At 41.2% G+C, this 24,013-nt stretch overlaps 1 protein-coding gene across 4 annotated transcripts in view; it reads left to right on the top strand.

The window, feature by feature from the left end:
• CTNNA1 (catenin alpha 1) overlaps nucleotides 1–24,013 on the top strand; it is a 185,612-nt gene that overhangs the window by 128,994 nt on the left and 32,605 nt on the right. For all 4 annotated transcript variants that reach the window (XM_032158017.2, XM_032158019.2, XM_032158021.2 and 1 more), the window contains 2 exons: nucleotides 7,235–7,315; nucleotides 8,497–8,649. In XM_032158017.2, the coding sequence (XP_032013908.1) occupies nucleotides 7,235–7,315; nucleotides 8,497–8,649 (234 nt within the window). The remainder of the gene's footprint in view (nucleotides 1–7,234; nucleotides 7,316–8,496; nucleotides 8,650–24,013) is intronic.

Here is a 24,013-nt window from a genome sequence, read left to right on the forward strand (position 1 = left end):
CATAGTTCATGGTAACCTTGAACTCCTGGTTCAAGTGATCCTCCAGAGTAGCTAGGACTACAGGCACATGCCACCATACCCAGCTAATTAAATAATTTTTTTGTGTGGAGACCTGTCTCACTGTGTTGCCTAGGCTCGTCTCGAACTCCTGGCTTCAAGAGATCCTCTCACCTTGGCCTCCCAAAGTTTCTAGGATTACAGGTGTCAACCACGATGCCAGCTGATTTTGATTTTTAAAGTCCTTTTGTCATCTTCTTAGTAAACACAACTGAGAAAGCAGTAGAAAGGGATTCTGGTTACACTAACAATGGTAAGCAGTGTTTCTTTGGATGCACCTTACACATTGTGGGACATAGCTTTCTAGTTTTGGATACATGTGCACTCCGGCAGTTGTTGCTGTTGGGGAAGTTTTGGGGTCAGAATCATGTGACGACCTGCTTCCCTTGTATTTTGTGCCCAGGGCTAGGTAATTCAGCAAGGTATCTTGGAGCAGTGCATCTAAGTTGGGCATTAGGTTATGGAAGATCTTCCATAGAAGTTTGGACAGATGAATGTTTATACTATTAAGATGTTTTATTTCTCCTATTACAGACATCAAAACAAAAATAACAGAATCTATCTTGAAGTTTTTGTGTTTGTTCATTTGTTTTTGAGACAAGGTCTCACTGTGTTGCCCAGGTTGGAGTGCAGTGGCGTAACCTCCCAGGCTCCATTGATCTCCCTCCTTAGCCTCCCAGATAACTGGGACTACAGGTGTATACCACCATGCCTGGCTAATTTTTCATAGAGACAGGGTTTCATCATGTTGCCTAGGCTGGTCTTGAACTCCTGGGCTCAAGCTGTCCTCCCACCTCAGCCTCCCAAGTCGTTGGGATTACAGGCATGAACCACCATGCCCAGACCATCTTGAAGTGTTGATTAAAGCATAGACTGAAATTTTTATGGCAACACCCCGGCCCTGCCTTTTTAAAAAAACTCTTCTTCTGCTAGTGGCTTCATTTCATTGTGTTCATGTTTCCCCTTTCCTCTCTGTGTAGCATGCTTCATCTTTTATTCTGAAATACATAGCCAAGTTTGGGGTTGTCCTTCCTTTCTCCTCTCTGCATTTCTGAGTAGCTTTTGATGTAGATGTATTACCTACATAGATGGCCCAAGGGGCTATACAAAGCTGTTTGCACAGGATAGAATTAAGAGGTAAGATACCCATTCATACTTGAAGAATCGTTCAATTTTAGTGGGCTCTCTGACCCAGTTGTCTAAATTTAAGGGGTTAGTTTGCATGTTTGTTGGCTATATGCTAGCACTTAAGGTTGATGAAGCTTGGAAACCATCATCTGAGAACCCTCTTAAAAGGTTCTGGGCTGGAAGGGCAGTGACAAGTGATATGGCAAGGAAAAAATACACACAGTGAATATGTGATGTCGTTAATGCAAAGAAAATTCATAAAAATTTGGCCCAAAGAGAACAAGATCATTTCTTACTCTGTAAGGTTTATAGCAGCATGTCAGCATTCTGTCTGCAGCTGAGATGTTGATTCCTCCTTGTATTGCACATTGCTGAAAGGGGCTTCCTGAGGCTGGAGGGAGCAGTGAGGTAAGACTGTCCTCCTTGAGAGCTTATCTTGATGCTTGTTGCGTTTGTCAGTGTCTGTTCTGCTCTTTGTAATTTAAGAAGAGGGCACTCTTTGAAAAGAATTTAGGAATACAGGACTATATAATCATAGTATTCTAAAATTGATCTACTATTGAGCTTTGCATAAAGCACTCCCAGCAACTGTTACATGTTCAGCTTAGGCAGAGCCCACCAGCCATTTGTGGGCCAGGTAGAACAACCAAGGTCAAATTGCTTCTCCTGTTATTCATTAATGTATGTTGTACGACACTGTGTTGCCCAGCCCACAGCAAGCCTTTTAGCCCTACTCATGAAGACATGTATTGACTCCCTAAAAGCTGCTAGTTTCCCTTAGTTTTCAAACATTTTTCTTGATAATTCTCTTTAAAGTTCTCTTTCCTCTCAGAAACTTTCTTGGTTGTGAGCAACAGCTTGGTTATCACTTCCTTTCTCAAGATCTTCATCTCTTGCTTTATTGAAGGTCTCTCCTGTATGGATGACAGCCCCAGTTCTCTTTTTTATTGTCTTGGGTAGAAGAAGCTTCAATGCTGATTCTTACTTGGTCTTGTAAAATGCCATAATTCATTGTTTGTTGTTGTTGTTGTTGAATTTTCTAATGGCGGAGGAGGTATTTTATCTAACTAGATCTTCCTGTTAAACTAATCAGACCTCCCTGTTTGTTACCTTTTTAAACAGTCCTTAAATGTTAAGGGTTAAAACACTGTATTTCACCCTCCTCTACCCACCTCAGGCTTACTCTAGATTAAAATGAGGATAGAAAGCAGAGGTTTATTTGAAGTCTTATATTCTAACTAGTGACAAGCAGAGACTGATGACTTGCCACATAGATTACACATGAAGTCCTATATCTTTTAAACATGTCTTTAATTGGTTATTGGTTTCTCATTTCATTCATGTCCAATGGGAGACAGACAAGTCAACAGGTAATTATCCTAAGGTATGATTTGAGAAGGTCTTTGAGAGGAAACATGAGATGGTGTGGGAGCATTCTGTGGGGACACTGAACTTGAATTTAGGGCTGAGGTTGGCTGGTGGAAGCTTCCACAAGGAAGTAGTTTCTCATCTGAACGATGGGTAGGAGTTGGAAGGAGGGGAGAAGAGCATTTTAGGTAGGTGAGAGAGAGCATGACATGTGTGAAGAACAAAAATGTATGTGTGTGGGTCAGCATGGAAGATGGCAGAGTGACCATAGATTCATTAAAGCAGTAGGAATGACCAGTTTCCCTAGGGAGAACGTGTAGAAGAAGGAGAAAAGAAAGCCTTTGTTTGGCGGAAGAGATTATGTGGATCTTTCAATTTAGAGCATTTTTTATCTAAGAAATATGGTGGGATGATACTTGTTTCGTGCAGTCAGGTTGAGTAGCTTTTTTGTAGGTTCACCTGCAAACTTTTGCCTTTTCATTTAGGGACTAAAATGTGCCTTGAGATGCCACCAGCAATGCCAGGAACATATTTCATCCCTTCCAAACTGACAAGGGTTGTAGTAAAAAGTTTCCTCACTACTTCCAGTAATAGTTATATGCTACAGGGTTGCTTTTCCTAAGGTTATGTTTGAGTAACTTAATTTTTGTTCAGTTAATGCTAGAAATAAAAAATCATAACTTTAATCTCAAAAGAAGTAGAATCTTGTTTTTGTTTGTTTTTTGAGACGGAGTCTCGCTTTGTCACCCAGGCTGGAGTGCAATGGCGCAATCTCGGCTCACTGCAACCTCTGCCTCCCGGGTTCAAGGGATTCTCCTGTCTCAGCCTCCCGAGTAGCTGGGGTTACAGGCACACGCCACCATGCCTGGCTGATTTTTGTAATTTTGTAATTTTAGTAGAGACAGGATTTCACCATATTGGTCAGGCTGAAACCAAAGGTTTCAGCTTTGAGGCTAAAGGTCTCAGACTCCTGACCTCAGGCTATCCACCCGCCTCAGCCTCCCAAAGTGTCAGGATTACAGGCGTGAGCCACCGCGCCCGGCAGAATCTTGTTTTAAGATGAGCAAGCTTTATATTTTCCTCAAGCTCAGTGTTAAGGTTGTGAGTGTGTCTGTGTGTACTCATCTCTATTACATTTTAAATGATTGCTACCCTAAACTTGCTATTTGGACTGTATTTTTCTAAAATGATACTGTGATTTTAAAATGGTCTGTCTAGTATAACTTAAAGGGCTTAGTAAATAACTGCTCCTAAACTGCCCCCCTTCTGATTAATGAGGCATAAACCTCTATTTCCTGCAGTAACAAGAAAGACAAATTGATTTTTTGGGTAGTTTGACAAAGACAGAATTAACAGATTCATGGTGTGGGCTGCATTGCATCTTAAAGTGAATTTTGCTGTGTGACTGTAATTCTTTCAAAAGTCAAGTTCAAGGATTTGGTTTTACATAACTTGAACAGTAAATCTTTTTACTCAAATTGAGAAAATTTTGGGCATTTCAGGTTGTAGGGGATTGGGCTTTCATGAAGTCTACATGCTCAACCTTTGGGTTTCAGATTCTAAGTGTTTTCTAGAACAAATGATCTATTAGAAACACCAGAAAAATGTGGCTAGGAACAATGGCAAACTTTACAGGGTTTATTTAGAGAAATTTTCTTGAAGTGAGTGCTTGAGTATCTTAAGGAATATGCTGAGACTTTCCTGACTAAAGCATTAATTATGAAGTCAGTTTGATTGTGATTCAGTTTGTCTTAGATCCTGGTATTTTGAGCTTTAAGATTGTCAGTAAATAATTGCATGTCTCAAGCTGACTAATGTCAACAAGAAAGAGTGAAACTCGGCCGGGCGCGGTGGCTCACGCTTGTAATCCCAGCACTTTGGGAGGCCGAGGCGGGCGGATCACGAGGTCAGGAGATCGAGACCATGGTGAAACCCCGTCTCTACTAAAAATACAAAAAATTAGCCGGGCGTGGTGGCGGGCGCCTGTAGTCCCAGCTACTCGGAGAGGCTGAGGCAGGAGAATGGCGTGAACCCGGGAGGCGGAGCTTGCAGTGAGCCGAGATTGCGCCACTGCACTCCAGCCTGGGTGACAGAGCAAGACTCCGTCTCAAAAAAAAAAAAAAAAAGAGTGAAACTCTGTAGAATGTTTGAACAAATAAATACTCTAGGGCTCAATATGAGTGGCCGAGGCCCTAGGCACAGTCTCAAGAACATATTCCCGAGGTGGTTGGGTCATACCTTGATTTTATACATTTTAGGGGGACAGAATTTATAGGTAGACATTAATCAATACATGTAAGGTGTACATTGGTTTGGTCCTGAAAGCCTGGACAGTTTGAAAGGGTTGGAGGGGGGCTTCCAGGTCATAGGTGGATTCAAAGATTTCCTGATGGCAGTTAGTTGAAAGGATTAAGCTCTCCCTGAAGAGCTGAAGTCGGCAGAAAGAAATGTTTGTAGTTAAGATAAATGGGGGCGGGAAGCCAAGGTTCTTGTTATGTAGATGAAGCCTCCAGGTAGTAGGCTTCAAACATTAGATGGCAAATCAGATCCTAAAAGGTGCCAGATTTCTTAGTTAAATTTCTCCTAAATCAGGAAAAAACCTAGAAAGAGAAGGAGATTCTCTACAGAATGTAGATTTTCCCCAAAAGTGACCAATTTGCAGGGCCATTTCAAAATATTAATATTTCAGAGAAATACATTTTGGGGTAAAATAGTTGGATTTCTTTCAGGGCCTGCTATCTGTCATGTGATGTTATAATAGAGTCCAGTTGGAATTTGGTATCTTATTGCTACAAATAATCTGCTTTGTCAGTCTTAGATCTCTGTTTTAATGTTAGTGCTGGTCAGTTGTGCCTGAATTCCAAAGGGAGGAGAGTATAATGAGGCACATCCAACTCCCTCCTTCCCATGATGGCCTAAACTAGTTTTTCAAGTTTACTTTGGAATTCCCTGGCTGAGAAGGGGGTCCATTCAGTTGGTTGGTTGACATTCAAGACCCTGAATAAATCAGTTTATTCCTGCAGGTAGAAATCTTCCTATTTGAATGCGTTTTCGTTGAGACCTCTCCTCCCCATCAGTATTAATGGAATACTTAATTTTGTTGGCAGTACAAGAGGGTTAGGGGGAAAGGCTTAAGGAATGAGACCATAACCAGATTTGATAGTGACCACATCAATTTTACTTATATTTCAACTCTTACTATTCCCCGTTGTTCCCTTCTGCCCTTTGCTAAATAACCTATATCCCTCAATATTTCTTTTTTTTTTTTTTGAGACGGAGTCTCGCTCTGTCGCCCAGGCTGGAGTGCAGTGGCGCAATCTCGGCTCACTGCAAGCTCCGCCTCCCGGGTTCACGCCATTCTCCTGCCTCAGTCTCTCCGAGTAGCTGGGACTACAGGCGCCCGCCACCACGCCCGGCTAATTTTTTGTATTTTTAGTAGAGACGGGGTTTCACCATGGTCTCGATCTCCTGACCTCGTGATCCACCCGCCTCGGCCTCCCAAAGTGCTGGGATTACAAGCGTGAGCCACCGCGCCCAGCCATCCCTCAATATTTCTAATAGTCCATAGAGAGATAGGTGGCATTTTCCCCAATTGACAGGTAAGGGATAAGAGATAAAGTGAATAAAAAATGTATATTAAAGGCACTTAGTAAACAGATCTCGCCATTGCTAACCATTCATCTGCTCTACTGGCTTGTGTACTAAGAGTATACCCATACCAAAATGTCTTGAGGACATCCAAAGGGAGAACATTGGGCTAAATTCATTTGTTCATTTGTGTCTCTCCTATTATTTGCTGACATGTTTTTCAGAAAGAACCGTATTTGTTTTGTGAAAACAAGCTTTTAATATACTTTATATATACTTTATAGTTTAACCTATATGATGTAGGCATTTCCAGGGACACAACAATCTCCACCTGGGATTTAAAAAAAGACGTTTGTCCCTTTTCTTTCAACTGCTATCTATTTTATTCCATTTGATTCTGCTTAGAATGTTACCCTGGCAAATCTTGACTCAACACTTTGACCTCTGAAGAAATGCTGTTTTACATACCACTTCAAGAGTGACTAGTGTGTTCTTTTCTGTGCAATATAACTGCATTAAAGCTTAGCCTAGGATTTTTTTTAAGTGACCAAAGTAATCCTACAAAGCATTATGATTTGAGCTGCATAATAAACATTATTAGCTCTGACCTATCAGGTACATCTTAGTTTTTAAATTTGTTGCTTCACATTGTTTCAGTGCCAGGTCCCATTTTTCACATCTTGACATTCTTCAAATCTCAGAGTTCATCAAAATCAGGTGTACCCTGTTCTTGCTGCAGTTCAAGGAGAGCTGCTTCATTAATAAAATTGGTGTATGCTGAACCTTGAGTTAAAATACAAATTTAATTTTTAAAAGCCAAACTTTTAAGCAAAGCTCTTTGTCTCTTGGCTTCTCTTATTTTGGCAAAACTCCCTCAATTCCAATCATCAGATAATGTGGAGCCCAAGAATTGTAAGGTTGGGTTTTTATGAATAAAGCCACATAACACCCCTCTGCTCCCCAGTATTTTCCAACTTTGGGTTTAAGAAGTTGTACTGTTTTTTCAATGTTGACATGAGCACAAATGGCTATAGGCTATCATTAGATTTCTTTGTAAATGAATAAAATGCTCATCTCTTTTCCTTTTATCCAGGCTGGACGTAAAGAAAGAAGTGATGCACTCAATTCTGCAATAGATAAAATGACCAAGAAGACCAGGGACTTGCGTAGACAGGTAATCTGGACGAAAGTGCTGATTGTTTTTCTAAGTTCTCTATTCTGTAGTTTTGATTAAAATCCTAATAAGCACTGGCCTTACATTTTTTTAGTAAGAGAAAGGATGGATTTTCACAAGAAAGTGCCTATCTTTGTTTTGTTGCTAATATGCTTCTTAATGGCTAATCAAATTTCATGAAGACATGGGATAATACAGTCTCACTGTGTTGGACTGAATAAGTTAGCTCTAGTGTGAAAGGCATGTACAGGTAGGAAAATAAATTTAAAATGACTTGGAGACCTGTGAAAATAATCCTGAAGGATCTTGTTGTATTGGCTATGTACAATAGAGACAGAAATTTCAGTTATTTATTTGACTTGCCCTATACTCATTATACACTTGCAGTTCCCTTAGATCCATGGTGAAATATTTCCAGTTCCAAATATGGTAGGTATAGAGATATTTGAGGTGCTGAATTTTCTGAGTTAGTAAATAGAGAGTAGAGAAATCGAACCTTTTAATGATAAATGACCCCATTAACATTTGGAGTCAAATTGAGTTTTAGTCTTTAAAGAAGTTAGGGTTGATTTTACAAAACAATATATTAAGACTTAAAAAGTTGTAATACAGACAATTTTTAAGAGGTAATGGATAGATATTTTATTGCTTATGTCTGATACAAAACAAAATTAAAGATAGAATATATCTTTATTCAATTTCCTTTTGGTGAAGCAGTATCAGAAATGGTTATAACAAGAACCTTAAATTTTAAGGTTCATAGTGTGTGAATCCTTTCAGATAAACCAGATAGCTCTTTTTTCTCTCTTCTATTTTTATTTAGCCAATTAGGCTAATTATATATATTCCAAGGCGATGTGCCAGTTCAACCCAGAGTTGCTTTCAGTTCAGCTTTTGTATTAAGTTGTAAGCCTAAGTTTTGTAATTCCCAAGAAAAAAGGATATTGTCTTAAAAACTGAGATTCTGTTGCTGAAATGCTGTAACTGTAGTAATGTAAACCACTGTCTCCATGATAATGTGTTTCCTGTGTTGCAGATTATGTAACTGCATGGCTTACATGAGGGGTCCTCATAGTCTACCATAAGCTTCATTAGATTTAAGTGTACAAGAGAATAAAAAGCCATCTATTTAATACCTTTTTGGTAGAAATAAAATCAAATTTTTACAATTTAATCATTAGCTCCGCAAAGCTGTCATGGACCACGTTTCAGATTCTTTCCTGGAAACCAATGTTCCACTTTTGGTATTGATTGAAGCTGCAAAGAATGGAAATGAGAAAGAAGTTAAGGAGTATGCCCAAGTTTTCCGTGAACATGCCAACAAACTGATTGAGGTAAGTGAATTGGCAGTTTCATTGACTTATAGGCAACTTGGTGAAGTGTGGTGAGTTTTAATCACATTATTTAATCAGCTAAAATTTGTAAGGGCTCACTTAACATACAACATGTTTGAGATGATAGTCTTTCATTATCACTTAACATCTAAGGAAAACTACCATTTTGGTCACTTTACATTAATTATGTACATTATTAAATACTAACAGTTCCTATCCTAGAAGCCTAACGTCTCCACTTAATGCAAATAAAGATAAATCATGACATGACTAGACTCAAAAGATAGGATAGAAAGCAACAGTGCCTAAGAGCCAGAGCTCAGGAACCACACTGCCTGCACTTGCATCCTGACAAGTTAACCTTCCTCAATTGCCATTTCTTGTCTGTAAAATTAGGACACTAATAATATCTATCTTGGGATTATTTTGGGGACCTAAAGAGATGATGTATGTCCAATGCTTAGCTTTATGCCTGAGACATAGACTCAGACCAGTCTTGTTTTAAAAGTAAAGAAACTGAGCGCTGACATGGGGCTAATTAGTTATATTTGCTTGGTAGAAATCTGAATGTAAGTAGTTGGTTTGTAGGGTGGCAAGAAGAAAGAGTGAATCGTGACTTAATTCCCAGGTAAGTTAGGCTTACTTCTCCTTTTGCTAACTGAAATTATGTTACTTAATTTATTCATTATTGCTGTATTTTGGAAATGGAATGCAAAATAACCATATATTCAAGTTATTTGATTTTGTAATCTTAATGCAAAACATCTAATACTTGGTAAAGATATTCCATAGACCATATGGTAAGCTGGTCATTGTGTAAAAACAGAAAATGGGACCTTATGTAAAATGTGTGTCTCGTACTTTTGGATTTATAGTGATATTAGGCCATGTTTTGTTTTGTTTTTGTTTGTTTGTTTTGAAACTGAGTCTTGCTGTGTCGCCCAGGCTGGAGTGCAGTGGTGCAGTCTCAGCTGACTGCAATCTCTGCCTCCCGGGTTCAAGCGATTCTCCTGCCTCAGCCTCCTGAGTAGCTGGAATTACAGGCACCCGCCACCACGCCTGGCTAATTTTTTTTGTATTTTTTTTTAGTAGAGATGGGGCTGGTCTCAAAACTCCTGACCTCAAGTGATCTACCTACCTTGGCCTCCCAAAGCGCTAGGATTATAGGCGTGAGCCACTGCACCTGGCTAGGCCATGTTAATACCATAAAAATTTTCCAAGGAAAACATCAGTAATCACATCGTGCATTACTAATTTTACATCGTTTTCTTTGAACATTAAGTGTTATTCTGACCTGAATTCATTATGTACAGAATACATAGGTCAGTCTGCTATTTAAGTTAATGATTCTGGCATTTGAAACTAAAATTAGAAGACTTTGATTTTGTGTCTCCATTAAGCATAATCTTGTTTGCAATAGTCACATGACAGCATGAGGTATAACTTCCAGATACACAAAGATTGCACTCAGGAAGCCAGTCTCTTGTAAGTAGCATACATATTAGAAAGTTCTTCCGCATGGTAGGAAGCAAGGATGCTGCCAGCCCAAGGCCTTGGGTACCAGCGTGGTGAAGGGTTGAGTGTGGCAGCTGAAGAGAGGGCAGTCCTTGTCTGTATTGGAGCATCCTTTATTAGGGCCAGCTGCACCATCCTCTGCCTCTCCAGCCTAAGAGAGCTGACATTTGCTGAGCACCTACTGTGTATCAGCTATGTGCAAGTACAGTGTACTTCCCACAACATTTCTCAGGTAAGGAAACAGGTTTACAGAGGTTAAGTAAGTTGCCTAATTTCACCTGGCTTACATCCCTCCAGTAATGAGCAGTGTGCACTCAAGCTCACTGCTTAGTGGACAGCCTAACACCCCACTAGAAGCATTGAGTGGGCCAGGAAGTATTGGAGACCTTGCTCCAGGAGCTTTTTCCAAGCTTATATATTTTATTGTATTTCATTTAATTCTGAACACTGCTAACCAAGGGCCCCCTAGAACTGAGAGTTTGGTGTTCCCCATCACAGCTCAGTTCTGACCCCTTTCTAACCTCTCTTCTCTTCACACCCCCACACATTAACTATGCATTAAGTGACACATGGCTTTTCATTGCTTGAGGCATAACCATAGGCTTTGTATTCCCATTCTGCAAACAGTTAAATTACATTTACGGTAATAGAGACACTAGGATGTATAATTGCATATGTCCGTGAAAAGAAAGTAAATTTTTAAAGTGTTGTAGAAGCCTCAGATTCCTGACTTATGGCAGAATTTTATTCTTCAGTGACAAGGCTTCTCCTCCACTACCACTTTGTATTATAATGAAACACTTTGAACTAGTTAGTGACTTGTTTTAAGCAAAGGTAAAATATTTCATTGTGAGTGTTAATTTCTTGACTGCTTCATTTCTTCTTGTTCTCTTCTAACTGGATTAAATGTCTACAGGCCAACTTTGGTTTTAAGGTCCATTTGCCATTTTCCCTGGAGTGTAAGGGAAGTGAGAGTGCTGTATGAAAGTTGGGCAGGGATGATGGTGATAAGCCTCTGGCAAGAGAGGAGAGGTTCAGATACTGCAGCCACTGAGAAGTCTGCCAGATGTGTTTGGGTTGAGTGCTCCTCCTAAAATACTGCAATACAGTTCTGATGCTAATCACCAGAAGTTAGTGCAGACCCCACAGGTTAAGGGCATGGTCCCCAATAAGATTGCCCTCACTTCACATGCCAGCTGCAAGTTCTGGGGTCCCCAGGCCACCTGTACTTCTGACCAGCCAGGTACAAATCTGAGGGGTTCCTATGACCCACCTCAGGTTTCAGTAATTCACTAGAACAACTCATAGAATATTTTATTATAAAGGATACTAATCAGGACCAGCCAAATGAGGAGACACATAGGATGGAGTCTGGGAAGGTCTCAAATACAGAGATTCTATGCCTCTCCCAATGAAATCAAGGTTCATCATCCTCTTTTCACATTGATGTTGCACCAACCAGAAGCTCCACTGAGTTTCAGTGTTCAGAGTTTTTATTGGGGTTTCATTACGAAGGCATGATGATCCAATAATGATATAGTTGAACTCAATCTCCAGTCCCCTTCCCTGAAAGCCCCAGTCCTCTAATCACATGATTGGCCGCCTATCCTGAGGAAATCTCCTTAGCATAAACTATCAGGGCTTGCCATGCATGAATAACATTCTTCCATTACTACTGAAATTCCAAAGATTCAGAGGTTTCCTCACAGGAATCCAGGACAAAGACCATACCAGACAAATTATATAATACCTCCTCATCTTAAAGGTATGTGGAATGCATGATTTTTAGGTAGCTTGACTACACAGGTCAGCTTAGCATGCTGCAGAGTCATAAACACCACCTGGAAGAGGTAAGGCAGGGCAGGTTTGTTTCTGCAGCTTTATGTCCATCCTTTTTATGGTCGTTACCCAGTGATTTACCACTTGTCTTATTGGGTGTTATTTGCTTTGAGCTTTCCATTTCCCTGGAGATTCTCTTTTCTGAGTCAAGTTTTTTCTTCTCCGCAGGGAATCTTATCCCATCTCTTCACACCAGAGTGAGTGGTCCTTTCTCATAGAATCATAGGTTCTTAGTCTGGTGTGTAAATCCCTTTCACTTGTGATCTTTATTATCATGTAGTCTTTCTTGGATCCTTCAGCAGTGGGAAACTCTTCCTCCAGAGACAGCATATTTAACTGGTATGGTAGATTCTCTGGCTGTTAGGGGAGGGGAGTCACAACCTCCTTTTTTTGGGGAACCTCTCCTATCCATGTGCTTGCTGATTACACACATGTGAATTAGAAGTACTTTAAACATAAGATAAATGGCCGGGCGCGGTGGCCCATGCCTGTAATCCTAGCACTTTGAGAGGCTGAGGTGGGCAGATCACTTGAGGTCAGGAGTTTGAGACCAGCCTGGCTACATGGTGAAACCCCATCTCTACGAAAAATACAAAAATTAGCTGGGCATGGTGGCGGGCGCCTGTAATCCCAGCTACTCAGGAGGCAAGGCAGGAGAATTGCTTGAACCCAGGAGGTGGAGGTTGCAGTCAACCGAGGTTGTGCCACTGCACTCCAGCCTGGGTGACAGAGCGAGACGCCATCTCAAAAAATAAATAAATAAAATAACAACAACCACAAAAACAAAAAACCATAAGATTCATATGTGAAAGGAAAATAAATCTTGGGACCCCCAAATCACTAAGCTAAAGGGGAAAGTCAGTCTGGGAACTGCTTAAGACAAACCTGCCTCCCATTCTTTGCAAAGTCATTTCTCTGCTGCGGAGATAAATGCATATCTGATTGATTGCTTCCTTTGGAGAGGGAATCAGAAACTCAAAAGAATGCAACTCTTTGTCTCTTATCTACCTATGACCTAGAAGCCCCTTCCCTCCTTCGAGTTGTCCAGCCTTTTAGACAGAACCAGTGTACATCTTACATATATTGATTGATGTCTCATGATTCCCTAAAATGTATAAAACCAAGCTGTGCCCCAAGCATCTTGGGCACAGGACTTCCTGAGGCTGTGTCACAGGCACGTCCTTAACCTTGGCAAAGTAAATTTTCTAAATTGACTGACACCTATCTCAGATATTTTGGGTTAACACATACTTACATATTTTCAAGATGTGGTATAGAAAAAGAATATAAAATATGGAAAAAGAATATAAAATAGCTTAGTTTTTTTTGTTTTTTTGTTTTTTTGTTTTTTGTTTTTTGTTTTTTTTTTTGGAAACAGAGTCTTGCTCTGTCGCCCAGGCTGGAGTGCAGTGACATGATCTTGGCTCACTGCAACCTCCACCTCCCGGTTTCAAGCGATTCTCTGCCTCAACCTCTCAAGTTGCTAGGATTACAGGTACCTGACGTCACGCCTGGCCATTATTGTATTTTTAGAAGAGATGGGGTTTCAGCATGTTGGCCAGGCTGGTCTTGAACTCCCAATCTCGATCAAGTGATTTGCCCGCCTCGGCCTCCCAGAGTGCTGGGATTACAGGTGTGAGCGACTGTGCCCAGCCCAGTAATAATTTTTTATATTGCTTATATGTTGAAATAATTTTTGGTACCTTTTTGCTTTTTTAATGTGCCTACTAAAAAATTTTAAAATTCAGGCTGAGTGCGGTGGATGATGCCTGTAATCCCAGCACTTTGGGAGGCTGAGGCAGGCAGATCACCTGAGGTCAGAAGTTCGAGACCAGCCTGACCAACATGGTGAAACCCTGTCTCTACTAAGAATACAAAACTTAGCCAGGTGAGGTGGCAGGTGCCTGTAATCCCAACTACTCGGGAGGCTGAGGCAGGAGAATCACTTGAACCCGGGAGGCGGAGGTCGCAGTGAGCAGAGATTGCGCCGCTGCACTCTAGTCTGGGCGACAGAGAGAGACTCCGTCTCAAAATAAATAAATAAATAAATATAAATAAATTAAAAATTCTTCCGTGGCTCTTGTACTTTTGTTGATCTAGATGGTTTCCCTGAACCTTTTAGAGGCTCATTTTTGTCCCAGCTCTCCTCTGAATGCCCTTCATTCAAGGCCAGCCCTCCCGGAACACCTGTTCCGGGGTCTGGGGATGAGGGTAGAGCAGTGGAGGCTGTCATCATTCCGGAAGGAGACTGCCCAGTGTATCCTAGGATGCCTTCAGCCTTTTGGGCAGCAGCCTCACTCTATGATGCCCATTGTGCTCACAGTTGGTCAGAATCCCTAGGCTTTCCCTACATAGGTGCTGCTGCTCAGTGTCATCATGTTCATTCCTATCATCGTGGATGCGGGTGGGTGTTTGGCTCTATGTATGGCTTTGAAACTCACCTAGTATAACCTTCTTATATTCCATCTCATGTTCTGTCCTATTAGGATTGCTGCTGCACTGTTCTACATATTATTGGCTGCCCGCTTCCATTTGTGTCCTTTCTTTAAAATAAAAAAAATATATCTTTTCTCCTTTTATCCAACCTGATGTTTTATTTTTGATTTATTATTTTTTCTTATTTATCTATTTTTTTAAATTTATTTGTTTATTTTTGAGACGGAGTCTCTCTCTCTCACCCAGACTGGAGTGCAGTGGCACAATTTCGGCTCACTGCAACCTCCACCTCCCAGATTGAAGTGATTCTCCTGCCTCAGCCTCCTGATCAGCTGGGATTACAGACACGTGCCACCATGCCCACATAATTTTTGTATTTTTAGTAGAGATGGGGTTTCACCATGTTGGTCAGGCTGGTCTCGAACTCCTGACCTCGTGATCTGCCCACCTCGGCCTCCCAAAGTGCTGAGATTACAGGCGTGAGCCACCGTGCCTGGCCTATTTTTTTTGAGACAGTCTTGTTCTGTCACTTAGGCTGGAGTGCAGTGGCATGATCTCTGCTCACTGCAGCCTCCGCCTCCCAGTTCAAGCGATTCTGCCTGCCTCAGCCTCCTGAGTAGCTGGGATTACAGGTGCCCACCACCCTGCCTGGCTTATTTTTTTTTTTTGAGACGGAGTCTCGCTCTGTTGCCCAGGCTGGAGTGCAGTGGTGCGATCTCCGCTCACTGCAGCCTCTGCCTCCCGGGTTCCCACCATTCCCCTGCCTCAGCCTCCCAAATAGCTGGGACTATAGGCACCAGCCACCACGCCCGGCTAATTTTTTTGTATTTTTAGTAGAGATGGGGTTTCACCCTGTTCAGCCAGGATGGTCTCGATTTCCTGACCTGGTGATCTGCCCTGGCCTCCCAAAGTGCTGGGATTACAGGCGTGAGCCACCGCGCCCGGCCTGCCTGGCTGACTTTTGTAGTTTTTAGTAGAGACAGTGTTTTGCCATGTTGGCCAGGCTGGTCTCGAACTCCTGACCTCAGGTGATCCACCCATCTCAGCCTCCCAAAGTGCTAGGATTACAGGTGTGAGCCACCATGCCTGGCCTCTGATGTTTTAAAAAATATTGCCTAAGATTAGGCATAATATAGAGCCTTTACTTCTCTTTTTTTCTCTCTCTTTTTCTTTTTTTTTTTCTTTTTTTTTGAGACCACTCACTTTGTCACCTAGGCTGGTGTGCAGTGGCACAGTCACAGCTCACTGAAGTCTTGACCTCCCAGGCTCAGATGATCCTCCCACCTCAGCCTCCTGAGTAGCTGGGACCACAGGTGCACCACCATGCCTCACTAATTTTTTTTATTTTTTGTAGAGATGGGGTTTTGCCATGTTGTGCAGGCTGTTCTCAAACTCAAGTGATCCTTCCACCTTGGCCTCCCAAAGTGCTGGGATTACAAGTGTGAGCCACTGCGCCTGGTCTACTTAGTTTCTGTGGCCACCTCCCTAGTCTGCACTGCCATCTCTCACTGGGCTTCTGTCACAGCCTCCTGATTATGATTATGATTATGATTATGATTTTCTTGCACTAACCCTGTCCCTCCCCTGACCCACCCATCCTGTGGCTTCTAGGTAAGCCTGGAATAATATTCAAAAATCCAGATTCTCAACCATGGCCCCTAAGTTTCCCTGCCTACAACTGCCATTCGTCCTGTGTCTCCCTTGCCGAATGACTTCTGCCATAGTTGACTAGTTTTCATCTTTGACCATACCTAAACATGTCACCACCTGTGCCCTCTACCCACATGTCACTTCTGTAGAGAAACTTTCCTGGAACCCTTATCCCCTCCATTCCATCCTCTAGCAGTCATTTTTTTCATTCACCAGTTTTACATCCTTTGTATTGCTTCTTACTATCTGAAACTATTCAATTTATTTTCTTATTTGTCTAGCCCCCACCCCATACTCCAAAAGGATATAAGTTATCGGAGGACATGGGCCAAGAATAGCACCTAGAACATAGCAGGTGCTCAACAACTACTAGATGAGGGAACCTATTGGTTCTCAAAGTTAATAAACATTAGAGTTGCCCAGGTGCTCAACATTCAGATTCCTGGGCTGCCACCCAGCCCCCTCCCCGAGATTCTGATTCAGTGGGCTGAAGACTATACTTTAGAAATGCAGAGCTCTACATTATGACTGATCGTCGGTGTTAGTGGACTTTGTCTTATTCTGAAGTATCTCTAACATTTGCACAAAAGAGCGTCGTAATGCATCTTGCATATATACACAATGTGTACAAGAGGAATGAACTGGGAAAACCTGTCGGATGTGGAGATGGTGGGAAAAATTTGGAGATTTTTTTTGAAAAGGTTAACTGACATTGATTTGAGCAGTTTTTTGGGGGGGATGGGAGTGGCTAGAATGAAGCTTTCAAAAACCTGTAGCAAACTTCCTGTATTTGAGGGAGAAGAAAATTGTAACAAAATTCTTACAAGTATTTATAGATTTCTTAGTATGTCCTGGTCACAGTTCAGGACATTAGGAATATAGTAGTGAATACAACAGTAATCTCTACTCACATGAAGATTATCTTGTACTAAATATGTATTTTATGTAATGTATATGTTTTTTACAATGTAGTAGAAATTGTACTGAGGTGATATGTGCAAGTTGTCCATTTTATCAGCATTTGAAATGGAAGTTGAACAAAAGCTGTTATTTCAGTAGCATTTTAATACATGACCAAAACAAATTTGGGGCAGATGTGTTGACTCTTGCTAACTTGGTTTTTGGAAATCTTATCTATTGCTTTAATAGAAATACTTTTCTCTCAGACCAAATAAAATAGTATAAAAAGGTTATGCTTTATTCTGGAGTTTCACATAAAGTTGCTTCAAATATATGAATAGTTCCTGAGTAGTATTAGGGCTAACACCCACTCAGAAGTGGAAGTGTTTTATGATGCCTTGTGTGTATATCACACTATGGAAATAGATTCGTTTCAAGAATAAAAACCACATATTGACTATTGAGGTTTTATCGACAGAAGTAAATTCCTCTAGTCCCCCTGTGTATACACAGTGTCAGGGAGTCTGTGTGGTGCAGGCTGCCCATTGGATCTTTATTATTTTTTGAGATGTGGTTCTTGCTTTTTTGCCCACGCTGGTCTCGAACTCCTGGCCTCAAGATATCCTCCCTCCTCAGCCTCCCAGGTAGCTAGAACTACAGGTGCACATCACTGTGCCCAGTTCTGGGTCCTTATTTTAATAAGAATCTTTTGTGATTTTACTTAAAATCAAATAGAATATTCGCCATGAGACCTCTCTTAACTGTTATTTTCTGAGGGTTTGGCTGGGACCTGTGACTGCCTCATACTGCACTTGTCGGTGGAATCTGGTAACTCCCTGCATGGTATTGAAGCCACTTCTCTTGTGTGAAGGGTGCATAGATTTTGTTTATCCTCAAGGCCAGTGAGTAAGGGGAGCAGGAGCCAGAGGGCTGGTATTGGTGGGCTGGATGGCTCTTCCCTTTACCATTTTCTTCTGTTCTGGAGTGTAGCATAGCACTGAGGGCATGTCTTTCATCTGTATAAAATAACATGGCCTTTCAAGGCCATGGTAAGGATAACACCTTTTATACTTGCCCCTTTATCCCCTATCAAGTTCATGATTTCTTTATGTTGCTCTTCAATTTAAAGTGTACTGAGGTGAAGAATTTATTCACTGTCAGAAATATTAACCTTTTTGTCAATAACACAGTACCCATGTGTCCTTTTTAATTGCTTCATTCCTTGCCCACCTCCTTTGGCTGTGAGTAGCTTAAACAGCTAAAGAACATTGTTTTACCTTTTATTTTGCTCACTTCTGAGTACATTTTCAATTTTGTGAATTGAGAGAGTGGCATAGGGAAAATGCCATTAATGAAATCCTGCCTATAAAAATGATATATTATTCATATGATATATACAACTGATTGTGTTTCATCCTTTCCCCGCTGCTACCAGTAACTTCAGTCCAAAATCCTTTCCCCTCAGCTCTAGACCTTGTATTAAAATGTGGCTGTTATTATAATGAATTTGCTACAATAAGATTCTATTCCATGGACTCCCTTGTGAATTAAGAACCAAAAAGTGAATGTAACTGGCATGCGTTTGAGCTGTTACCTATACCTCACACCGCCCGCCCCCGCCCCCGCCCCCGCCCAACACACACAGTATTTCCCATTACCTGGAACTTCATAGGGTATGGCTCTATTGGTTTGAAATGTATATTTTAACTGCAAATTGAATGATCTGCATTATAGCTTTTATTCCGTAGTATGCTGATAATATGTGGTAAAGTGGCCTTGAAAAAGGCTCTGTAAGGAGCATTTGAATTAAACACTGACCTGACGTGACTACCTGTGACATCTTGGGTATTTTCTCAGTGCTTCTGTGTGATACTGTAGGCTGATATTCTGGCAAAAAGTAAATTTTAAATGAAGCTTCAGTTTTCTCAGATTATGGAATGTTTTCACGAGAGAAGTTAGCTGTCCTTGGGGAGAATGCTGACCTTGGATTCCAGAAGAATTCTAAGCATACTAGCTTGATTTTTCTCACATATTCAAGGGTTTGTAAGTTCAGACCCTTACTTTTGTTTGAGACAAAATTGTCTTACATGTACTATTTTTAACACTGACCAAAAATAAGCTTTTTAGGCAGAATTTAACTACCTCGTCACATTATGGGATGATCAAGCAAAGGCAGTTGGATGAACCTTGTTCTCAAGGGGCATCAGGATTCTTCTTTTCTCTTGGAGCATTGGTAGGCATGACTAAAGAAGCACTCTGCCCAGCCTTTGCTGTGTTCCAGAAAAGAGATGCAGTTTGGATACAGCTTTTGATACAGTTTGGGTATTTGTCCCTGCCCAAATCTCATGTTAAATTGTAATCTCCAGGGACCTGGTGGGAGGTGTTGGATCAAGGTGTTTGGATCTGTCATAGCTGGTGCTGTCTTTGTGATAGTGAGTTCTTAAGAGATCTGGTCATTTAAAAGTGTGTGGCACCTGCCTCCCCCACCCCCAACCCCTTCTCTTGCTCTTCGTCTTACCGTGTGGTATGTCTGCTCCCGCCTTTGCCTTGCACTATGATTGGAAATTTCCTGAGGCCGCCTCAGAAGCAGGTGCTACTGTGCTTTCTGTACAGCCTGCAGAACTGTGAGCCAGTTAAACCTCTTTTCTTATAAATTACCCAATCCCAGGTATTTCTTTATAGCAATGCAAGAATGGCCTAATATAGCCTTCTTGTTTCCTCATCAGTAGAGCTGATGGATTAATGTTCAGACAGTACCTTTGCTAGCTTTACTTATAAATTATTCACACACTTAGGTAGACTAGAAGTAGAGAACTTTAAAAGTGGTTCATATAATACCATGTGAATGGAAATGATTACAAGATCATCGGAGTGGTGATCTGCACCACTGCACTCCGGCCTGCGTGACAGAGTGAGACCCTGTCTTAAAAAAAAAAAAAAAAAAAAAGAAGAAGTTATCCTAAAGCTTTACTACGACATGTCTAAGTGTGGATTTCTTTTTATTTGCCCCATTTGGAATTTGTCTTCCCAAGTCTGAAAATGATATTTCTTCCCTTCTGAAAAACATTCAGCCATTATCTCTTTCAGCATTGCCTGTCCCATCATTGTCTCTGTTCTTTCTTTGAAATTCTTGGTAGTTAAATAGTAGACTTTCTCAGTTTATCTTGCATGTCTCTTAAATTCTTTTGTGGTTTCCACATTTTCCATAAGATGAAAATATCTTGATTTTTCTAAAGAATTTCCTCATTTTGACTTTCTAGGTTACTAATTCTCTTTTCAGTAGAGTTTAAGTCAATATTACTTTAAATTTCTAGAAGTGGTAGAAATTACTACTTTTTTCTTGAACTTCTATTTTGATCCTTTTCAAATCTGCCTAATTATTTTTGAGTGTCTTTTTCCTTATCTGTACTCTTCTGTTAACATAAATATATTTTTAATATTGCATTTTCGATCATTTGAGTATATGTGTTATTATGGATCTGATTACACAGGTGGTGGTTTTGCTTATTCTTGCCCAAGACGGCTCATTTCCTTGTATACTTTTTTTTTTTTTTTTAAATTTGTGAGTTCACATTCCTGGAGTTTTGTTATGGGAATTCTTTGAGGCCTGTGTTTAGCTTCCCTTCCATGAGGTAAAATTTTCATTTATATTTGCTTCTGCCGCCTGCTTAGAGGTACTACTAATACATAACCTCTTAAATGTAAGTTTTCTGAACCATATACATAACACAATTTCTGTACCTAAACCTCTGCGGAGGGCCAGCTTTTGATTAGAATTTGGAGTGGGGTATAGGGGCTTTTTCTTCTTTTCCTCCCTGAGCGAATGCTTAGACTGAGAAATACCCTACTCTTTCCATGGTGACTTTCTTGATCACTCTTAGGGTTGATCAGTTACTAGGGTTGTTGCCTTTTACCTGTTCCAGCTCTGTGCAGTCTCAGATCTGAGTCATCTACCTTGAGAGGACCCTGGCCTTGGCCCATTAAAACCCAAGCTCTCATCATGAAATAGTACCTCCCTGCAAAAGCCCCCACCACCAACCAGAGGAAACACTGTTTTGGCTGATTGCTTACTTCTCTAAAGTTCTCCTTTCTCTTTTCTAGCCTCTGAGAATTTCTCTTAATTTCTCACCTGCTTAGCTCTGCATTAAAAATTGAAAAAGCATTATTAAAGCATAATCTACATACCATAAATTTATCCATTTTAAGTGTACAATTCAGATTTTGGTAAGTTGACAGAACTGTGCAACCATCACCACAATCTAGTTGTAGAATTTTTCTGTTATTCATGTATACTTCATTTTTCAGTATTGTAACATACCTTGTTTCTCCTAATAAGATCACCAACACCCTTCCCTGCAAATTGGAAAGGTGGGGGCTTATCATCATTTCCCCTGTGGGTTTGGAAGTAGTTGTTAAAAACGTATTGAGTGCCTCTGAAATGTTATGACGTGCATTTGGGACTTTTACTTTATGTATGACAAGTTTGTAAAAGTTGAGTTTTTGATTTTATTGTTATTTTTGACTTTTAGGCATTCAGATCATTTTAAAGAAGAAAACTCGGGTGCTAGCTTGGCCCAGGGGCACAGAGGAAGAGACGTATGTTTTGAGCTCTGTTCCTTTGGGCTGCTGCTGCGTTGGTGGGTCATTATTTAGACTTAAAAGCTCCCTGTCCCACATCTCTTCTTACTTGGTTACTCCCACAACAGGTATAAGCTGTTAATGAGAGTCGGTCATTAATTTATTGTCAAGAACAAAAAGAAATCTTGTCTTCCTACAAACGTTTCAGGATAAGAGGAACTCAGCCAAATAGGAAGCCAGGAGCAGTTAAGGAAGTGGGAAACAACTTGTGTTTGACTTCAGTAAATCATGAATCTATGTATAATAGAGAAAAATTGTCATTATGGTTACAGAAGGAGCAGGATTGAAATAAAGTCGTAATGGGATTCTTTTCTAAATGAAACTTCATTTAACAAATTTTATGTAAGTAAAGATCATCCATTGTGGAGTAAAGGTAGAGCCTTCCTAAAAGCCTGAAAAAGTTGTCTGTCATGTACAGATGTCTAATCTGTTGATCTGACACAGGGGGGCTGTGAGTCATTTCCTCAACAGCTCAGATTTGAGCTTGGGTTTTCCTGAAACCAGCAAAACCCAAGGCCGATTGTTTAAATGTTTTCTGAAACGTGCTCTTCCGCAAGGTCCAAACTTCCACACAGTAGGCACAGATGGTACAAAAGAGGGCTGCCTGATATCAAACTAGTGGTTGTGGTGTCAGTCTTAGCCTAGCTCTTCAAATAGTGGGAATCAGAGACATTTTAGTTGTTAATACAAGTAACTGTGGTAGGAAAGATAATAATTTATTCTCCTAACAAATCCAGAGATACTTCTCACTGTTCTACAAAGTCTTGGCTCTGCTGGGTTCTCTGTAGAAGTTAACTGCTCCAAGTGTTTTCTTTTCTCTTCTCTTCTCCTCCCCTCCCCTCCCCTCTTCTCTTTTCTTTTTTCTTTTTTGAGAGAGTCTCGCTCTGTTGTCCAGGCTAGAGTGCAATGGCGCCATCTCAGCTCACTTCAACCTCCACCTTCTGGGTTCAAGCAATTCTCATGCCTCAGCATCCCAAGCAGCTGGGATTACAGGTGCGTGCCACCACCCTGGGCCAATTTTTGTATTTTTAGTAGAGGTGAGGTTTCACTATGTGGCCAGGGGCTGGTCTCCCAACTCCTGGCCTCAAGCAGTCCGCCCACCTCGGCCTCCCAAAGTGCTGGTATTACAAGCATGAGCCACTGCACCCGGCCTCTTTCTTTTTCTGGGACAGGGTCTTGGCAGTCATGGCTTGCCGCAGCCTCGACTTTCTGGGCTCAAGCTATTCTCCCAACTCAGCCTTCCAATTAGCTGGGACATAGGTGTGTGCCACCACACCCAGCCAATGAAAAATTTTTTAATGTATAGAGATGGGGTCTTGCTATGTAGCCCAGGCTGGTCACAAACTTGTAGCCTCAAGTGATCTTCTTGCCTTGGACTGGGAGCCACTGCACCCAGCTCAGAGTGTTTCTCATTCTAACCTCAGGATCTTCTTTAGTCTCATTGTTAATTGTTACCTCATTCTAGAGCCCTAGATTTTCCACAGAAAGAGGCATTTAGGAAGCTCCTCTCCTTACCCTCTCCTTTCACTATAGTCAGGCCTGACACTAGTATGTGAGGTTAGCCTCTCAGAGAGCTATGGTCATGATGTTGCATTTGCACATTTGTCATTGTTAGAAGTGAGTAGCCCTGTCCCTGGGGGGTGAATTGAAGCTCATTCATCTGGAGAAGACTGTTAGTGACAGGCACTCCTTCCTCCTCCCAGGCCTCCTGAAATAGGCAGTGTGCTCTTGTAGAACATTACTGCTTCAACAGTACACCAGAAATATTTTAAAGTCATGTTTTAAAATAAAGAACAAGTCTTCCATAACCTTTGTTTTGTTAGTGTTTGTAATCATGAAACAGAAAAGATGGTTTAACAGCCATTTCAGCCTTAGCCACACACTACCCTCATGTGTCTGATGTAGAGAGTACTTATATAATCTTTTGCTTCTTTTTTTAAAATCTTTTACTTCTTAATTTAAATATTTTTCTGAGTTTTAAGGATTCATAAGATTGAGAATATAGATTGAAATAAGATTGTGCTAGTAGTGACTGTCCTGGATCCAACATTCAAGTGGCCTCCTAAATGATGGGAATAGGCAGGGTGCTGGGCACCTCACCAGGGATCTTTGTTGTTTTTGTTTTTGAGACGGAGTCTCGCTCTGTCGCCCAGGCTGGAGTGCAGTGGCACGATCTCGGCTCACTGCAAGCTCCGCCTCTCAGGTTCACGCCATTCTCCTGCCTCAGCCTCCAGAGTAGCTGGGACTACAGGCGCCCGCCACCACACCCGGCTAATTTTTTTGTATTTTAGTAGAGACGGGGTTTCACCGTGTTAGCCAGGATAGTCTTGATCTCCTGGCCTCGTGATCCACCCGCCTCGGCCTCCCAAAGTGCTGGGATTACAGG

The sequence above is a fragment of the Hylobates moloch genome, unplaced genomic scaffold (genome assembly GCF_009828535.3).
Source record: "Hylobates moloch isolate HMO894 unplaced genomic scaffold, HMol_V3 SCAFFOLD_6, whole genome shotgun sequence".
Taxonomy (NCBI): Eukaryota; Metazoa; Chordata; class Mammalia; order Primates; family Hylobatidae; genus Hylobates; species Hylobates moloch.